Raw genomic sequence first — 21,753 nt, forward strand, 5'->3', positions numbered from 1 at the left:
CTCATACTGCATTTTCTTATGAGAAATTCTCGTATCTCACTGAAGTAGTATTTCACATTGAAATGGTGCTGACAATACCACAATGTATTAGGAATAAACCGTTCGGGGACATGGTGCTGAAGGAACCCGATCAACAACAGGGCGGTGCGATGATTGTGTAGTTATCACTACTTCAGAGGTGATTGTTTTCTAATAACAATTTATAACTAATGAATTAACTAATGTAGTATTGAATGACAGGTCAGGTCTATTATTTATAGTTAAATTTGATGTAGAATGATGTGGAACAAACCTTCCCCTTATTTTTTAAACTGTTGTAAACAGCTAGCAGGACTGTTCTGGTCACACACAGCTAATGAATCTTCAAAACAGAAAGAAAGAATCTGTTCAGAAGGCTCAGACATATTTGAGAGATGATTGCATTACGGTTCGAACCTGCAACATGGACAATTGCCTTTCATAACAAAGCCACATTAATTCCCATCAAGCCACATTAATTATTCAGCATTTATAACAATCACCTGTTATATAACCTAAGCATACAGCGATGCTTAGTCAAGAGTTATCTTTTCAGGATAACTGGCTATTGTAATGTTAACCAAGCCACAGTCTGTCCTGTTCCCTGATACCTGTGCGGTATCAGGGAATGTGCATTAGAAATAGGTTTTTCTTTGCGAGCACAAAAGGTGAAAGGGAACATTGCTCACCAGCATGTCTTTTATTTTTCTATTGAAAACGGACAAATAAAAAACAACACAATTTTCACAACACAAAAAGTCCTCATTCCTGAAGTCGTTCCAGAGTCTGTAAAAAAATAGAACACCGGAGACTCCTTCCGTAAATGGTAAATCAACATCTCCTTATAGAAATCTTCACAAAGCTTTGATATTTTTTCTGTGCTTAAGTAACATTTCTTTTTAAAATCTCTATATTATCAGTCTTAGGTTATGTGTCCACCAGACAAAAGCTTCATTCCGAGCAATCAGCTTGACCTGACCAATCAGACTCAAGAATTGAAGGGATTAAGTTTAAGATTAAGAGTAAACACAGGAAACTCTGATTAGCTATAAGTAGTAGGTAGGGTGCTAGCAGGTTGATCAATAACATAAAGCAAAATAGAATAAACAGTTTTAATTTGTCCATTTCTCACAGTATTCTTTAAAAAGTCTGACATGCTTTAAACGCGGAGTAAATAAAGAGTGTATCCTATGCATCTGGAGTGTTGGGTGTGATCACAGTGCAGCTGAGTCCCAGGCAATATTTCAGGTTATGTTTGTTATCACCACAGCTCTCTTGTTGTGATTATGTCACAAACACTATTTTTGTATTCTGCCAAGTTGTTTGCTAAGCTTTTGTCATCATTATGTGCTACTTGGTATTCATGGTATTATAATCATTGTGGTATTATGAAAGGAATGTGGAGGTAGCGCAGTGTGTATGCAGGGTCGTGTGTATGGTGTAAGATCCAGGTCCTTCTGGTGTTGAGCAAATTCCCAGTGCTGGCTACACATTTTATAAGGAGATTTAGATAACCATTAAAACAGCGCATTAATTCTATGGATGTACTGGGTGATAATACGTTTCCTTCTAGACACAGACACCCATTTTATTCTTTCTAAAGGATCCTTGAGTCCTAAAACTCGCTAACATTTAATGTCATAGACGATGTCATGGAATTTGACACCTTGTTCCCATGACACTTCACGTCAGATGAACGTCATGTTATCATTAACGGTAATAATTAATAAATAGCACCGTTTAGCATCGTTTGATGCCATGACATCTTGCATTTGCGTTACATTTACAGCATTTGGCAGGTGCTTTTATCCAGAGTGGCTTACATTTGTCTTATTTATATAACTAACCCAGTATTCCCAGACCCAGTAGGTAGACCATGCCCATTTTCGCTCCATTTTTTGAGATCTTTATGAAAATACCTTAATATAGGAAACATATGCGCTGTCTTTCAACCAAGGGCCATGGTATAATCCAGACCTACACCAAACCTAAAGGATTTTGTCACCCTTTGAACACTGTTAGCATGCTGTATAGCAGTAGAGCCAAAAAGATTTATCATAGTGATAGAAGTCATGATTTATTATGAGAGCTTACACTCTTATGTCATTTTACCAAACGTAATCATTTTATGATTTCTATATCATAATATTTGTCATAAAACAGAGCATTCTTAGCAAAAACTGGTATCATGTATAGTGACTCTCATGACGTGTCCCATGACACATTGTCTGTGGCGTTGTCCTTAGGACACAGCGTTACCAATCAAACAAGCGCGTCAACAACTTGATATGAAGCATTCAGAGCTTCCTCATATTATGACATTATGACATTATAATCCTGTGTCTAAACCGACTGACACATTAAAGCAACATGAAAAGGATAAAACATGCTGTGAATTAGAACAGAATTCAGCAAGAGTCAAATCTGACACCATCACAACAAATAAAAATTCGAACGCACCTCATAAAAATTCAGCAGATCTTTAATTGTCACAAAGAAAGTACTTGCACACATTCTGAATAATTACACCTTTTATAACTGAGCTGGTTGTGTAAGTGCCTTGCCTTAAAATGACATTAATTAAGTACAGGAAGGACTGGTTAAAGGATTGGTTAGAAAAGCATTGTACAAAAAAAACAGTTGTGGCTCAGAGGTCTGAGCTGTTTAGAGCTGTTGAAGAAGATTGCGAGTTCAAATTAAGGCAAAACCTAACTGTCACTTTTCAGCTCATAGCATCTACCTGTGCAGCTCAATTACAAGTTACATCGGATAAAAGGATTTGAACCTAAAAACCATCCATCAATTTTCTGTACCACTTATCCTACAAACAGGGTGCCAATCCATTACAGGCCACACAAACACACACACACACACACACACACACACACACACACACACACACACACACACACACACACACACACACACACACACACACATACATTGAAATATATAACAATGTAAATGAAAAACATTGTTTTTGTGACCTTAAATAATGAGCACTCATCATCATTCTTCTTCTTCTTCTTCTTCTTCTTCTTCTTCTTCTTCTTCTTCTTCTTATTATTATTATTATTATTTGCTTATTTGATTTGTATGTGTACTGGGGTTGTACACAGTGCTGTTATCTGTATTCTTTTACTGCTCAAAATATTCCTGTCAATATCTGTATTGATCTAGACTGGAAGATAGTTTTTTTGTTTTTTTTTTAATGAACCCTACAATGAACCTTCCACTAGACCCACTGAAATAAACAAGGCTGCTGGGGAAAAAGAAAAAGAAGAAGTCAGTTTTTCACAAATGTTTCACAAATGAACAGAACAAATTCGTACGCTGTAGAACATAACTTTCTCCAACTGCACGTACAGTTCATCATCTTCTTCAATTTAGTGCGTAATAGTTCTCCAGACTCCTGGATAGATTTCATATGTGACTGAGAGATGTCTTTTCAAATCAAAGAACTTTTATTTGTAGTTGCCAACAACAGCCATCTGGGGCTTCCAACTGGCTCAACAGAAACCTCACTGTCTAAAGATCGCAAGTTCAAATCCTGAAGATGCCACAGCTATCTGTGGGCAGAAGTCCAAGACGTCAAGCTCTCTGAGTGGGAGTGATGGTATTACTTGCTCTCTCCTGTCAATCACAGTGACATTTCCTATTTGAAGGCAGAAGCTTGTGTATGTGGAAAGCAGAGCAGCATTACAACAAAAAGATGCCTTTGGATCCCATCATGTGTCTTGGAGGAAGCACGTGTTAGTCTTCACCCTCCCTGATAGCTAAATGTCCTATGATAGGTGAAAGCTGGCTTGTGGCTTGTTCTTGGGTTTGTTAGATTCCAGAAAGATAAGAAAATTCGATCAGGAATGTCACTCGACACTGCTGCAAACTACGACTGCTTGTCAAAATAAGTTCTGTGACACGACACCACTCAAGGACACAGTGGAGAGCACACAAGGTGAGATGACTGATGACTGTCTTCTGTGTCCCTGCAAAAACCAGCTGAATACCTCAAGAAATCAGACAGAACTTGAACTGCTTTCCAGTGGCTCGGTTCAGCTATACTGTCACACACACACACACACACACACACACACACACACACAAAGTCAGCTGCTTTCCAGGGCCCAGTTTGGTTCAGTAATTTCAGTTCCACTCTCTCTTCATCACTCTCTCTCTCTCTCTCTCTCTCTCTCTCTCTCTCTCTCACACACACACACACACACACACACACAGAAAATTAGTTGTTTCCCAGTGGTTTGGTATGGTTCATTTCACTTCTGCTGTCACACACACATACCTCAGCCCTGAGTGAATGAGTAAGAGAGAGAGAGAGAGAGAGAGAGAGAGAGAGAGAGAGATGCATGATAAATATGCATTTATAAATGAGAGACAGGTGTGTCACATTAATTTGCTCACTCTCCCCCATACTCCTGCTGCACACTCAACCCCATGAGACTAAACCATGCCTCCACCTCCCCCAGGGTCCTTTAGGCTGGATTCCGTCCTAATGACCATATGATTATCCAGGAAGATATTTTTTATACTGATGGCGGGAAGTTCGAAAAAACATGAAAATCACATGCAATTAAAATGAATAATGAACAAGAACATTGAACATGAACAAGTTCATTTTCCTTAAAGTTATTACATTTCTGGAGCCCAGTAGAGACCTGACCTGTACACAGCATGGACTTACATGAGTAATTGTGTGGCGGCTCCATATTTCTCTTGTGAATTTCAGCCTAGTTTGTACAAAATATGATCGAATTCTTGTTTTATTTTGAAGCTCAGTAGTGTTTAGGTTGAGCTATTGAAGCAAACCATTAGTTAGAAAAAAAGAAAGAAAGAAAGAAAGAAATAATAGTGTGCCTTGTATTCTTAAATGAATATAGCTTCACGTTAATGCCCTTAGTGTAAACATGACTATAAAGTTTAAAAGTATGCAATTATGCAATTGTCTCTCACATATTTCTGTTGTGTCCTGTCGGATTTCCGTGCTGATACACACCTCTAATCTCAACCAGATGAAACTTTCTGACAAGCTAAAAAAAAAACGAAAAACAAATGCTTTCTGTATTTGTATTCACATTATGTTCATTTGAAATAATGTACTTTTTTCCTCTTACATCCCCAACATGGGGAAATATTTCAGTGTCAAATGTTTAAATATAAGTCCATGTAAAGCGTTTAGGTTGTTTATCATTTTTGTTGCTGATCGGTTTTGTCAGGACTCTGCCTGGACTTTGGCCATGTGCCTTTTGTTTATGTTTCATGTTCACGTGTCTGCCCCGCCCTTGTCTTTTCTGCCCCGCCTCTGCACACCTGTCCCTTGTGTATAATGATTATTTGTATTATTTAATTGAGCCGCGTTGCTTCGTGCAGCGCGTAATCCTATTGTCTCCTGTTATTGTCTCCTGTCGTCGTCATGTCTGGTTATGTCTGTGTCCTGTTTCGTGTTTCTTTAATTTATTAAATCCCCATTTTTGTTAAGCTGTCCTGCGTTTGGGTCCGTTTTTATCCCGCGTTCGCTGACAGGTTTAGTGTTTGCGAGTCCGGGGCACACGGACAAAATTTGTCTCATGTTTGAATTTTGCTCAATTTGTATTTTTATAGATAGCGTGTATATTTTGAGAACGCATTGTTTTGTGTACCCTTGATATTAATGAATTGTCATGGAGATAATTTATGTTAGCTCGTACTTATTTACATCTCCTGAGAGTTAGTGGAAAATGTTCATGTTTATGTGTCTTTGTGTGTGCGTTTGTAGGCTCCAGGTTTAGGGCCATACTCAGTAGGCCATGGACTGTAAGGTGATAGACCAAGGCAGAAGGTGTCTGCGCCTGGCCACCATGAGGCTGCCGTACATCTTCATGTTCCTGCTGCTGTTCAGCGCCGGAGGTTTGCTGCTCCTTCTGCACTTACAGTACCTCACAGAAACACTCCACGAACAAACTCCAGGTTTGTCTGACTTTCACCGAGCATTACTTTATATAAGCTGTATGTCTTTTTTTTGCTTCTTGCCTCTCTAACTAATGAGTTTCACACCACTACTTATTGTGCAGGTGACTCCCAGTGCAGCAACACCATATGCTGCTTTTTTGCAGAATGGTCTTCAATAATTAAATGAAATGGAACAAAATCCACAGCTCATCCTGCATAGTGTTAGGGCTTATAGAAATATTTCTGTAAATGTTTAGGTTGATAGAAGCAGCAACGTGTAGCAGCATGTCTCGTGGGCTATATTACACTACGTCTTCCCTGCCGGGCCGTTAGAAGTAGCAGATACGAGCTCTGGGTTGAACATTTTCACACTGAGAAAGCAGTAACTGCAAGTGGAGTGTTATAAGAAAATATTACGCTAATTTTGAGCTACACGTGGGAGACATGCACATGCAGTTAGTTATGTTAGGATGCTATTGGTCCCTGTATCTCTCTGTATTTCTCAAAATATGTACACAAACCAAGCACTTACACATTCATGTAATGATCTTAACAGCCAGTCATGTGGAAGCAATGCCATGCATAAAATTGTGGTTAATGTTCATATCTACCATGAGGATAGGGAAACATTCTTAGCAATCTCAATGAAGAATGGTTAGACTGGTTGGAACCGATCTATAGGTGTGGTAAGCAGAAAATCATTTCAGAATACACACCAGTACCAAACCTTTAGTTGGATTGATTACAGCAGCCAAGAACGTTGAGGAAGATGTGGGCACAGATTCACCAAAATTGAACTGAAGACTGAAAAAAAAGAAGCCTGGTGTGATGATTCTTGATTTCTGCTGACTCACAATCACAGCATGGTCAGAATTTGGCACCACGGGCATGAATCCTTGCACCCAACAGTCCAGGCTGGTGAAGCTGGTGTAAAAGTGTGGTGATTGGTTTCTTGGCTCAGTTTGGGCCATCATTACCAATCAATCATTGCTTGAATGCAGTCTATTTGAGTAATACTGGTTATAATGAGCATTTCTACATGGCCACAACTGAACATCTTATAATGGCTACTTCCAGGATGATAATGCACCAGAAGATTCAGCTGAATAATCTGTAGGAACTCCGTGATGCAGTCATATCAACATGGACCAGAATATGTTTCCAACATCTTGGTGAATCTACGTCATAAACAACTGAGAACTTAAACTTTTCTTTCTAATAATCAACAGAACTAATAAAATAAAAAAATCTTCCTACCTTGAGGTGCTCGTCTACTCTCGTGTCCCGTCGGCCTCTATGCTTGATGACTTGTGCATTCTGAGATGCGTTTCTGCCCACTACAGTTGATTTTTTAGTTATTAAGTTTATTACCCTAGTCTTCCTGTCATCTTGAACTCTCCAATTACCAAAGCATTAAAAAAAAATGTCTTAAAGCTGAAATGGAATCAGCAGGATTTCGCAGACACAATTTAAGTCTCCATTGTATGCTGTTATAAGAAGCACAACACCTACAGTACCACCACCATCATTCACAGCACCCACGGCATCCTGTATACCGGGAAATCTAGCACCATTGATGGAAAGTCTTATTTAAAGTGCAATAATGCATTTCTTTACTCGAAAATGGCAATTTCCATTTGTATGAATGGTAAAAGGAGCTGCAAACTCATGAGAAGCATTGTTCTCTCTATTACTGAATAGCTGGACCAGTGATGAGGAGTCAAATCAATTACTATTGACTGAACCTGTGTAAGCACTCAGTGGAAGGGAACTAAAGAAACAACTCAATAATGTCTGGAGGGCTTCTCCTCCATCTGTGTGGTTTCTCCTTGTCTATAGTTTCAACTCTTTCTTCTAAGGATCGATGCTTCCATGATCACAGGAATGTTCTGGGTTTGTTTTAATTCATAAAGCCTGAATAAACTTTAATCTCACTTATATGTTGCTGTAGGTTAAATTAGGTGCTCTGAATGAATAAACAGACATTTGATCATCTTCAAAATGGCTTTATTACTGTGACGGTATGACTGCTAACAGATGAGCAGTGCTCTACTAATAGGTAAAATCTGTTTTTATACTGTTTTCGTTTTGGTTTTGTAGCCACATAAGCTTTTCCTGGTTCAGTTTTGTGTTAAACTACTACTGTAAACTTGTCTTGCATTTGAATTTTGTTATAAACTTTGACCATAAAGTCCAGATAATGCAATTGTTTATGCAACAAAAACATCTACAGTTTATTTTTATATGACCTCTTGATGTCTTAAACAAAGTGGTTTTCATTACTGAGTCTGTCCTATGCCTGCTGCGTGTGTGTGTGTGTGTGTATTCTGTTCAGATTGCCATATATATATGTGTGTGTGTGTGTGTGTGTGTGTGTGTGCATTTGACATGACAAATGTCTTCTTAAAACTTCTATAAAACTATGTTAAAAATAGGCATCTATGTTAAAATAGGCATTTACTATAATATAGAGTATAACCCTTGCGTATGGTTTATATAAGCGGATACTGCGCGTAATAACACATCAGATACATCTGAGAGATCCCTATAAACAGTATAATTGTGTCTATATTGCTCAAAATTCTTTCATTCTTTCAAAAATGTACACGAGTTCCACTAAACCAAAGAGTGTATACACAGACTGAGCCCAATCTCTTAGCTGTTAGCGGTTATTAATATGCAACAGCACCAAGTATAAAATGTATAGAAGTGCATTTGTCTATCTGAAGCTGTCTCCTAATTATATGTTCATACTGGATAGTCATTAACAGTTAAAGGTAATGGACTACTGTATCGATGGATGTGACCTTCCTTTCATGTGTCTGAGGACAGGAGGCTCATTAAAAGTGGACACTTTTGATTCAGATTCAGTGAAAAATCACCTGGTGCTTTTCTACTCTTCACCTGTCAGGTTGGTGAATTTGTGGCAACTATAGACTCCTTTTCCTGTTCAATACTGGAACCCAGTGTGGTTTTCCTCTGCAGATGTTAGTCCTTATGGTAAAACTAGTGCACTCCGAGAAGCTTTCTTTGCTTATCCAGGCTGGAAAGACGTTCTCCTCTGAGCTGTCATCAGTACGATGTTTCCAGTTTATCCCATCATCTTGTGAGAATTTTGTGATTACAAATACCTGGAAAATCAGCAGTATTAGCAGAAATACTCAGACCTTTATTTCTTACACACCCATACCATGAGGATGTTGTAGCCTACTGGTTAAGGTTTTGGACTACTGATCAGAATGTTATGGGGTTTATATCCCAGGTCCACAAAGCTGCCACTGATGGAATCCTGTATAAATGAGATAAAATGTAAGTTGCTCTGGAGAAAAGTGTCTGCCAAATGCCATTATTCTGATATTGCCATTCTATTGTTTTGGAGTAATACACATGGAAATGCAGGTGGAATGAGCCACAACAAGAAGGTGTTGTTAACAGAGTTTACTAAACTTCTTTGGAATATCAGTTCACAGCGCACTTAGCAACAGAAAATTATGCATGAACACCCCTTTATATGCAGTTGGGACAGCTAACAGGCTCTGGCACTGAACGAGCGATGAGTGTGCGAGTAACGACAGAAAACCACAAAAAGACTAGTACAGAAGCACAATCTTATGTTCTATACTAAAGAGCATGTAGCTGATAACCAATAAGAAACTACAACACAGTACGGGGCTAAAATACTTAAAGGGTGTCACACCGGGAGGAGGAAGACTGACCTAGATACAGAATAGCTTCGAATAAATAGGGTTTAATAACTTAAAACACACTAACCAGGAACAAAGACGAAAACTGAACAGGACAAAGGACGAGTGTAAACTGACGACCATTCCATCAGTCTTAAATAGACAAGACAATGAAAACATAGGGAGCAGGTGTGCAGAGACGGGGAGGAGTAAACAAGGGCGGGGCAGACACGTGACATAAACAGAAGCACATGGGCAAAAGTCCGGGCTGAACCGTAACAAAGGGCCATGTTCTCTTTACTACAATATTTACTATGAGCATTTGATACAAATTTTAAATCATTTTATCTGAATCTTTTATCTGCATGACTATTAGCACTGACGTGAAAATTTAAAAAGATCAGACAACGTAAATTTTTTGGTCAAAAAAGCACTCTTCTATATCTGTGTGTACATAGCACATCAAATTTTTTAATGAAAAGAAAAACAAAGCAACAATCAGAGCCATAGTCCATAGTGCACACTGACAGTTTAACTGGTCATCTGTTTCAGCGGTTTACTTCAATAAGTGCAATGCAAAATACTCTGATTGGAAATAATGAAACATGCCCAATAAAATATGTTTCTCACGGTTTATTAATTTAGTCTTCGGCTGTTTTAGCTGTGTCTGCTGCGGCTTATATTCATAAATAAGCAATTATATAAGAGAATAAATAAATGGATGCCAATACTGTATAACAAACTTCATACACAATCCTGAACATAATAGCGCAGATGTATTAAGCTGCTCTTGCTTATTTTCAGGTATAATTAGGCTGAATTCTGTGTAAACTACCTTCCCTGATTGGTACATGAACATAAATGCCATGTGGCAACACACTGGGTGCTAGTCTACACCTCAAACATATGCATATGCAAAATCTGTGGCTAATTATGTTTTCTTTTAAGGTTTCAGTCTATATGCCGTGCAGATTCTGTCTGGTTTTTATAATGCAGAAAAAATCGCTATTGTTTAAATAATGTTTATAACTTTAGAAACTGTTCTGACAGTTTTAATAAATCTTGATTGCTGCTACCACTGTGGTGAGTAAGAAACTGTAAAGGCATCTGTAATGGCACAGTATAACACAGAATTTAGATATGCAAAACTTTTAATGGACATTTAATGGCGGCCAGTGTTGCATACGACTCTGTCCACTTCTCGAAACTGGGTGTTAATTAGCTGTGTTGCTCAGAGCCACAAACACAGTGTTGCCAGATGAGAGCGTTTCCTGCAGAATTGGGCTCATTTTCATTTACCTTTCTAGGACCTCGGTGAACGAACTGTGTTTCGTGCTGTTTGTAAATTAGGATACTAAAAAGTGCTATCACAGCTGGTACTGTAATTTAGTCTATTTGTAAGATTAGACAGGAAATTGCCCCAGAAAGGGTTAATTAATTGTTTATGTAAAGTGGAAAAAAATGGTAAATCTTGCCTAAGTGGAGACTGGGAACCTGCTCTATTTCTCCATTAGACTAAATAGACAGAAAAAAGCGGAAGCCCATTGTTAGATCACTACAGGAAAAAAGAAAGAAAATCACACAGCTCTTGATTATAACTCTTGAATTTTCAAAAAGATCCCATGGTGCTTACTGTAAAGTAGGGGACAGATGTGCCACGCCCCAGAGCTCAGTAATTAACACAGAGAGAATGATTTATCAGCTCTCCAGGAGCCGCTCACAGTCAGATACAGCACCATTACAATGAGATTATCTGACTAGAGTGATATCATTTTGTCTCTGCAAAAGTGCTTGTGCAGCTCTTAGGATGAGCTCTCGAATTCTAAACTGAGCTCAGTCTCTGTGTAGCATATTGTACTCAGTGGGTGAAAGAGAGCTACATTATTGCAAGCTTTTCCAGCAGCCTCCACTCTTAATTTAATTGCCTTGGAGCTCACTTTACACACTGCATAAACCACAGGCAGAACCGATTTTATGTCTGTGAAATGATCCATGCCACTGATGCGAATAACAAGTTCACATTCATTTATTTATCTTTATCCTGGTCAGGGTCACACGGGGTATTCTGGATGGGCACCATGGGCGGACATACACACACACACACACACACACACACACACACACACACACACACACACACAATTTATATCTGCCCAACAATGTAGTAATACAGGACATAAACAAACAAACAAACAAATAAATAGCACAGTGGGGCAATTTGGCACTGGTAATCTGTGTACCTGCGTGTTTTTTTGGGGTGGAACAGGGGGAGAGAATCTAGAAGAAGTCCACACATACAGGGTGATGACTCACACTGACAGAGGTACAACATTACTCACTACACTACTATGCCACCTAAATATTAAATTCAATACTTTCTGCAAAAGTCTTTAGTTATGTATCCACAAATACTTAGAGTTACATGCTATATATTATGTACTCATATACCATGTGTAGTTTAGTGACTAGGGCATATTGGCAGGTCACAAATATTAATCACACAATAAGATATCTTATTTGCATAGTATATATTTAAACCAGTTTCATATATATGTATATATGTCCTGTGTAACATACATAATATGGTAAAACCTTTGTGGACACCTGACTGTCACACCCATATGTGAGTCATCCACAAGCTGTGCAATTTTAGCAATTTTAGCCTGTAGCTTTACGTTTACCCAAACCTGTTCCAGCATAACAATGCACAAAGTGTATAAAAAGTGTGTTCCTTTGGATTGTTAAGGTTGGAGTAGAAGAACTCAGAGCCCTGACCTCAAACCCCACTGACCACCTTTGGGATGAACTGGAACACCACCTTAGCCCCAGACCCCCATACCTGACATCACTGACCTGATCAGTGACCTCATTAATGCTCTTCTAGCTCAATAGATACAAATCCCCAGAGCTACGTTTCAAAATCTAGTAGAAAGCCTTCCTAGAAGAGTGGAGGTTATTGCATCTGTTAAGGTGGGACTGAATCTGATTTAAGCTGTTCAGAAAGCACATATTGCTCTGATGTTCAGATGTCCATGAAACTCTTGGACATACAGTATAGTGAAGCTTGATGGGGAACTTCACCTTGCATCAATGTATTTTATTCATATTCTAAATTGTAATGAACTGGGTGTAATCTGTAAACATAAAACATGATTTGTTGGCTGTATCCCAACCGTCTCATATCTGCAGTCCACACAGGACAGTGTTTATACCCGTACACGATACCCTATCCTAATCAATACATTGAAGAGTGGTTAAAGTAGATGCCCTGTAGCTGAGACGATGAGCATCAACGATCGATACATGATCGGTTACCATTCCAAAGCCACTTCTCATCCAGTATGACACAGGACCCGATGCAGCAGCTGTGGAAAATCAGTGATTATTTACAGCATATTGACTGCTACTTAATTAAGGTGAGATGAACCTACGGGATCCATTATATCACAGCAGAACATTTCTGCCTCTGGTTACCCTGAGGTGTGAAGCTGAAGATTACATTTTCCTCCCTTGGGTTCCAAACCCAGAGGAAGAAAGTATAGTGTGTGGAAAAAAAAATTGCACTATTTAAGTCAACACTCTAACACACTTTAGCACAAAGATATTTGAGTGTAACACCAGGTTCTGATTCAAGGTCAGCAGGCTGGGTCACGACACAGCACGGTGAACCTGAATACAAGTCTGAGGACGTAATAGTGAGTGAAAAGTTTTACACTACAGCAGCAGGAGGGGAGGATTACAGACTGCTTGGAAAAAAAATAATGAGAGTTATTAATGTTTATTATGAGGGCAGGGGCCTGAGATCTGCAGGGGAATTAGATGTCATATATTATACTACAGTTCTGTTGAATATTTGCTTCTCATTGTCTGAAGGTGTTGATTAATTTTCTCTGTCAGTACCAAGAGCTGATGTGTTATGATGAGTCTAATATGTTATCATTTCTATACTAACAGGTCATCTACACAGACGTGTGTTTCAGATAGTCAACATAATATGAGGCTAATAATACACAAACCTTTCAAAATTGTTAGCGAAGCTTTCTCTAAGGAGATGTTATGGAAGGAGTCTCCAGTGCCAACATGTTGTGTTCAGGACATGAGACTTTGAGTCTTCCTGGAAACATAAGTTGTTTTTTTTCTTATTAGCTTTAGAATAGACAAGAAAACAGGGAGTGATAACAGGATCTGTTACAGCACACTGCTGTAAAAGAACAGGAATAAAAATTTAAGAAGGGCTGTTGTTGGGAAATGTTCTTTAGCATGCTACCAGTAGTTGATGTTTTGTATCAGGCTGCATCACATCAACACATTGCTGATTACTGTCCTGCGTGCCCTGTTGTTGTTATTTTAAGTGAAGTGCCAAACTGTGCTAGTCATGCTAACCATCGTTTTGTGCTGAGCCAGGATTTTATTCAGCAAGGCTATGTACTTATACATACATATATATGACAGAAGGATTTTGGAGGATTTGTAAAGAAAAGCACAGTCCTGTTCTGAATTAAGCCTACTGCAATAGAGGGATTTGTGAACCCACACAACGGTGGGTGGAATCTTTCAAACCAAACTAATCTAAGGCCAAGGTAGCAGCTGTCTGTTAATAAAACAAATGGCATGACCACACTGAGTCACCATTAATTCTCTTTTTTGTTTGTGTTTCGAGCAGTTTTGCACCATATCACCCCTCCCTCCTACTAAAAGGTTCATGGTAATGTCATTCCATATTGCACAGCATGCAATTTAGTCTTTTTTTGATCTTGTGTAACCTAATTTAAAACATGTTTCAGCTTCTACTGAAGCTTAAAATATTCATGACATTGAGGCTATTATGCTGATGTAGCATAGGCCATCATTGCTTTCCTGTTTTTTTTTTTTTAAAGAAGGGTGACGATGATGAGAGACCTGGTCACGTTGTATAATATGGGGCCAAAATGCTTGCATCAGGAACAAGTCAAGGTTATCACACTCCCTCTAGACATAGCTATGGCTTTGTGTCCAGCTTTTTCCACCGCACATGCCGTAATTGATTCCTATTCAAGGCCACCTCCGTCCCACCCACTGCTGCCCAGAGCAGAGGTCTTACAAACTGCCGAGACTTTGACACAATGAGGCCACTGGCTACTCTTCATACACCACACACTCCTCTTTTTTAGTGTGGGAAAGGACAGCAGGAAATTTCTAAATCATGTATATCATTTCTAAAGCAGGATTATATCTAAACTTCCAATTTACTGTTCAGATGTTAGGCTCGTTATTTAAATTTGTATAATAATATTTAGTTTTGGGGGCATGGTGGCTTAGTGGTTAGCACGTTCGCCTCACACCTCCAGGGTTGGGGGTTCGATTCCCGCCTCCACCTTGTGTGTGTGGAGTTTGCATGTTCTCCCCGTGCCTCGGGGGTTTCCTCCGGGTACTCCGGTTTCCTCCCCCGGTCCAAAGACATGCATGGTAGGTTGATTGGCATCTCTGGAAAATTGTCCATAGTGTGTGATTGCGTGAGTGAATGAGAGTGTGTGTGTGCCTTGTGATGGGTTGGCACTCAGTCCAGGGTGTATCCTGCCTTGATGCCCGATGACGCCTGGGATAGGCACAGGCTCCCCGTGACCCGAGGTAGTTCAGATAAGCGGTAGAAAATGAATGAATGAGTGAATGAATATTTAGGTTTTTTGAAGTCAGAAAGGTTTATTTCAAAAGAAAGGTTTAGAGGTTTTCATCACCCAAGCTTACTTTATTTGTAGGTCTGTTTGTTTATCAGTTATTGGGGTTTGCACCCAGATTTGCACAGACTTTTTAACTTAAATTAAATTGTATTACTTTCATTTTTTTTTTTTATTTATTGTATGCATTATTGCCTAAGTTTGTGGATACTGTTGGAATTTTTCATCTCAGATTCCAACTCGGATGAATCAAGTAGCTACAGTCGTATGGAAAAGTTTGGGAACCCCTGAAAATTCCATGATTGTCATTTATAAATATTTGGGTGTTTGGATCAGCAATTTCATTTTGATCTATCAAATAAATGAAGGACACAGTAATATTTCAGTAGTGAAATGAGGTTTATTGGATTAACAGAAAATGCGCAATATGCATCAAAACGTAATTAGACAGGTGCATAAATTTGGGCACCCTTGCTATTTTGTTGATTTGTATACCTGTAACTACTTAGCACTGATTAATTGGAACACACAATTGGTTTGGTGAGCTCATTAAGCCTTGAACTTCATAGACAGGTGCGTCTGATCATGAGAAAAGGTAGTTAAGGCCAATTGCAACTTGTTGTTCTCTTTGACTCTCCTCTGAAGAGTGGCAACACCTCAAAACAACTCCCAAATGACCTGAAAACAAGGATTGTTCAACATTATGGTTTAGGGGAAGGCTACAAAAAGTTATTGCAGAGATATAAGCTGTCAGTTTCCACTTTGAGGAACATAGTGAGGAAATGGAAGACCACAGGCACAGTTCTTGTTAAGGCCAGAAGTGGCAGGCCACGTAAAATATTGGAGAGGCAAAGTCGAACGATGGTGAGAACGATGGTCAAAAACAGCCCACAGACCACCTCCAAAGACCTACAACATCAACTCGCTGCAGATGGTGTCACTGTGCATCGTTCAACAATTCAGCGCACTTTGCACAAGATGAAGCTGTACGGGAAAGTGATGCGGAAGAAGCCTTTTCTGCACACACGCACACACAAACTGAGTCGCTTGAGGTATGCAAACGCACATTTGGACAATCCAGCTTCATTTTGGAATAAGATGCTGTGGAGTGATGAAACAAAGATTGAGTTATGGATGGATTCCACTCAGTATCAGCAGATTCTTGAGAATAATGTTGAGGAATCAGTCACAAAGTTGAAGTTACGACAGGGCTGGATATTTCAACAAGATAACGACCCAAAACACTGCTCAAAATCTACTTGGGCATTTATGCAGAGGAGCAAGTACAATGTTCTGCAATGGCCATCCCAGTCCCCAGACCTGAATATCATTGAACATCTGTGGGATGATTTGAAGCGGGCTGTCCATGCTCAGCAACCATCAAACCTGACTGAACTGGAGATGTTTTGTAAGGTGGAATGGTCCAAAATTCATCCAGAATCCAGACACTTATTACAGGCTATAGGAAGCGTCTAGAGCAGGGGTGGCCAACCAGTCAGAGACCAAAAGCCACATCATACACATTTTGAGAGTGAACTTGACACAAATTGTTTACTCAAATGATCTTGTTCCTACTGGGAAACTTTGAGGTATTTTCATCCCACTCACATGCGCGTTTGATGAAAATACCGTATTGAACTCAAGCGATGCGAACGCGCATATTAAAAAGACACAAATACAAACTTCGGTATGAACGTAAGAGCCGCAGGTTGGCCACCCCTGGTCTAGAGGCTGTAATTTTATGCTAAATGAGGCTCTACTAAATATTAATGTGATTTTTCTGTTGGGGTGCCCAAGTTTATTCACCTGTTTAATTTGGTTTTGATGCATATTTCTGTTAATCCAATAAACCTCATTTCACTACTGAAATATAACTGTGTCCTTCAGATATTTGATAAAATTAAATTGCTGATCCAAACACCCAAATATTTATAAATGACAATCATGGAAATTGTCAGGGGTTCCTAAACTTTTCCATACGACTCTATCTATCTATCTATCTATCTATCTATCTATCTATCTATCTATCTATCTATCTACATTATACCAAATAGCGCTTTTTCTTCTGTTGATGGAGTCATTTCGGTCGTCTTTCAATTGTTAGCTTTCTCACAAACCAGGCTGTGACGGCTTTTTGTCGAATTCCATCCTCAGCATTCAGAACCATCAGCCAACGAGACATCCTGCAACACACAACACACAGCTCATACAGTTCAACCTAAGTTCAGCACTCACTGTTGTCAAGTCTCAAAAAGCTGCTTGTTCCACGTTTTCAGATAATTATGCAAATTATACTCGCATACGAAAATATTGAAATCCCTGCACATCTTCCGAAAACGGTAATACAGTGTCTCAATTAAATAATTAATTTGTCATACATTTATCTTAAGCCTTAGCCATTTAAAGTAAATGTCACTTAAATGTCATGCATTATGTTCCAGAGGGATAAATGAATTCAGAGGAAGATTGCTGCTGCCTATAATGTTCCTAATTGAAATAAATTTTGGCTGTTCCAAAGAAAGATGGTGCATTATAATGTAATGTCTTATTATACATCCATCCATTAGATCCTCATTCTTCAACTGTCATTCCGGTCACACCATGCTTCTACAGGCTGTAATAAATTTGCTGTCCTTGGCGCAAGACTTGACAAACTGTCTTAACTGTGTTACTGAGGCACTTCTACGTGTACAAATATTTCTGTCATTGATGCATGTGGTACCAATCAAGCAATTGCAGGTAGTTTGCAGAAACCGATGCTTCCCATTACTGTCTGTATCGCTTTTTTAATGATACTTTCACACATACAGCGACAAAGCAACCAGAGATCGTTCATTTTCATTGAGTGCTGGGGATTTCCAGCGACTTGAGTGTCAGCGACCGCTGGCAGAGTTTCACAGTTGTGAAAAGTTTAACTTTATGCAAATTCGGAGTGAATCGGTGCAGCGATTAGCACTGGATGTGAAATCAAGTCAAGTCAAGAAGCTTCTATTGTAATTTCAACCATATATCTGATGCAGTACATCAGATATGTACTATGAGAAATGAGATAACGTTTCTCTGTGACCGTGGTGCTACATAAAACAACACAGAGTTAAGGACGTAAAGTAAGTTCATTCATTTATTCATTCATTTTCTACCGCTTATCCGAACTATTCTCGGGTCACGGGGAGCCTGTGCTTATCTCGGGCGTCATCGGGCATCAAGGCAGGATACACCCTGGACGGAGTGCCAACCCATCGCAGGGCACACACACACTCTCATTCACTCACGCAATCACACACTACGGACAATTTTCCAAAGATGCCAATCAACCTACCATGCATGTCTTTGGACCGGGGGAGGAAACCGGAGTACCCGGAGGAAACCCCCGAGGCACGGGGAGAACATGCAAACTCCACACACACAAGGTGGAGGCGGGAATCGAACCCCCAACCCTGGAGGTGTGAGGCAAACGTGCTAACCACTAGCCACCGTGCCCCCCGTAAAGTAAGTTGTTCTAGACAAATAAAGTACATCGTTTGCTACCTAGTGCAAACAGTGCGAGACAAAATACAGTGCAAAAAGACAATACAAAACACTACATAACAAATACACAAAAAAGCACTGACCAGTGTGTACTCTGTATATTGTAGATTAGTAGATTGTGCACATGATCCAAAGAGCACACACTGCTTCTCCTTCATCTGGTATCATGTACTGTGTTCACTGGTGAATTTTATATACAAACCCCAAATCTCCCTCTAGAATGTTTTGTTTTAAGCAGCAAGAAACTGATTTTAATACTCATTGTGCAACCCACTGAGAAACACTATTTCTATGGCAACCAGTAGTAGGGACACCTACTGAGGACCTCATAGTAGAGTGACTCGCAGTGATGAAATGACTGCATGTATAAACATAGCCTTAGTGTTATAGAATAGTTCCTTTAAACATTCTTTTAGTGCTTTTGGGATATTTTAGGAGTCACGGTTAAAGCCTCATTTCTGGCCGTTGTTTTTTTATCATGTAGCCCAGAAGGCCATACTTTCTTTACCCCTCTGTGTGAAGGTATTGAATGCTGCAAACACGATTCGATCCTAATTCAACTGATTATGTCAATCTTAAGTTTATCTTAATTCATTTCTAATTCTCATTTTGATGTTTATTCCTGAATCAAAACCAATTCTTTCTGATTCAATCTGGATTCAATCCTGATTTCATCCTGACTTAATCTTATTTCAGCCCTTATTTAGCTATGATTCAGTCCTATTCAACCTCGATTCCAACCTGATTCCTGTTCATTTACACCTGATTCAATTTGTATTAAAAAAAAAAAAAGACCTGATGTTTTATATATGGTTTGTTCAATTGATTTCCCAGTTGATTACTATGATTTTCTGTCCTCACATTTCTGACTAATCAATGAAACCTTTTTTTAGTTTGTTTAAAGATATCCAGGTATCTAATAATGTCCAATAACCAAAACAATACCAGTATAAATTTCACTCTATCTTGAGCTAGGCAAACAGACTAATAGGTGCAAAAGCACTTACAGACCCTGTTCCTGATTTCCTGATGTAGTAAAGCAAAAAAGAAGGAAAGCAGCTTTAAATTTAACTGCAGACAGAATCAATAAAAAAGGTCTCTGATAGATCAGACTGAGTTTAATTCATCTCATGGACTTGATGGAACCACAGCAAGACCTCAGACATCTTAATGCGGAAAGATTTCATGGTCTGTAAACATTAACTTCCTCATTAATGTGTTGTTGTAAATATTGCTGCCTGCTATTTGATGCTGTGTGTGTGTGTGTGTGTGTGTGTTAAGAATTCCATCTCACTACATGTTTTTTTGAGCTGAGGCTGTTTACAGATTCCTTGCAGACACTGCGCTGATATACTGCAGCTAGCTATCACTGGGTGAAATTGATAAATGGATATGGCTGGGTGGCCATAATGGCAATGGTAAGAAATTGGATACTTGGCATTTCTGGATTTAATTTACTGTAGGGCTTGCATTCAAGGAGCATTGCACCACAGCCCACTTTCTCATGACAGGCACCTAATTATTTTAACGCATCCAAGTGCAGGTCTTTCGGTGCATGCAGCTGCTCTGTGCTAGAGCCGGCCAGCTGGAATAGATGGATTTCTCGCTGCAATATGGAACATGTCTCAATACAAATTGTCAGCTGCATTTACTAGGATTTTTTCACCTGACAATTTGCCGGCAGAGGTTTGCTTATTTTTTCTCTCTAATCCAAATCTCTGTATTAAAACACATTTACTATATCACACTTCTTCTAGACATCAGTTTATGACCTTTATTTTTATTTTAACCAATTCTGTCTTTAATTCTCTAAACATGACTATATATCAAGATACAACTGAAGTCTTTGAACCCTGTGACAGCAGAATCAGACTGTTTATGACTCTGTTAGTCTATTCAAAGAGGAGAGAAGTTCTAAACATTAAATTACATTATGTTATATTACATTTTTCATTCAACAGACACTTTGATCCTAAGTGACTTATAAATAAGGAAAAAGAAGCAAAGCGATATATATCAAGCAGAGGACAATATAAGCAGGGCTGCCATGCAGGATTTTTTATTGAGCGCTAAAGGGCCGAGGTGCACAGAGTAGTGGTGTAAGTGTGCAGGGTTTTTTTCATATAAAGAAGAGGTGGGTCTTCAACCATTTCCTGAAGATAGTGATGGATTTTGCTGTCAGTAACCGAGGTCTGATTTTGATAGACCACCACTGAGGGACAGACAGTTCTGGAAAGGGACCACATGTCATGCAGAGTAGAGATACTACCAGATGGACAAATGAGTGAATATATGGGTCAACATCTTCTAACAACACTGCTCTCTGTCTTTTCTAGTAATTGTCCTCACTGAGATGTTGATGTGATGCTGATCATTTTGTCTCTTGAGCATTTAACACTGTCAGGCTTCTGTGAGCCAGCTGGTTAATGACAGGACATATAGAGTGAGATATTACGTCCATTTCAATTCTGATATCAGGGTAAATAAATATGCCAATTACTCCATCAATCATCCTGAATAATCTGTCTTAATGAGTGACTTTGTAAAATGGTATTCGTCTCAGTGTGACCCAAATATGTGTCATATATCAGTTCGGCCTTGATTATGTGGCAGCGGTGACCTAATGAGTCACAATGAGTCATCCTCTCTTCCTCATACATTCTGGCTCTTATTTATGGCCTTGACCTCGAGAGAAGCTGATATGAGTGGATAGAAAGGTGAAAGCTTTAGATGAGATGCAGAAGAAAGCACCGAATTCCGCCAGGCTTAAGCATGGCTCTGAATTCACAAACCTGACTCGACTCGTAAGGCTCATGCCGATTATATGATAAGGTCTGGAGAAGCAGCATTGTACTGTCCCTTCAGACCAGAGCTCCCATTTGTCTCATTTTTGTAGAAAAGGTTTTGAAAAGCATCTTATGAATAAATCT

The 21,753-nt window shown here is 39.2% G+C and overlaps 1 protein-coding gene across 2 annotated transcripts in view; it reads left to right on the forward strand.

Moving 5' to 3' along the window:
- si:ch211-269c21.2 (carbohydrate sulfotransferase 8) overlaps positions 1–21,753 on the forward strand; it is a 69,294-nt gene that overhangs the window by 28,598 nt on the left and 18,943 nt on the right. For both annotated transcript variants that reach the window (XM_060885716.1, XM_060885715.1), the window contains exon 2: positions 5,786–5,976. In XM_060885716.1, coding sequence (XP_060741699.1) covers positions 5,817–5,976 — 160 coding nt within the window. In that variant the 5' untranslated portion in view covers positions 5,786–5,816. The remainder of the gene's footprint in view (positions 1–5,785; positions 5,977–21,753) is intronic.

Source organism: Tachysurus vachellii, chromosome 13, assembly GCF_030014155.1.
Source record: "Tachysurus vachellii isolate PV-2020 chromosome 13, HZAU_Pvac_v1, whole genome shotgun sequence".
NCBI classification, from domain to species: Eukaryota; Metazoa; Chordata; class Actinopteri; order Siluriformes; family Bagridae; genus Tachysurus; species Tachysurus vachellii.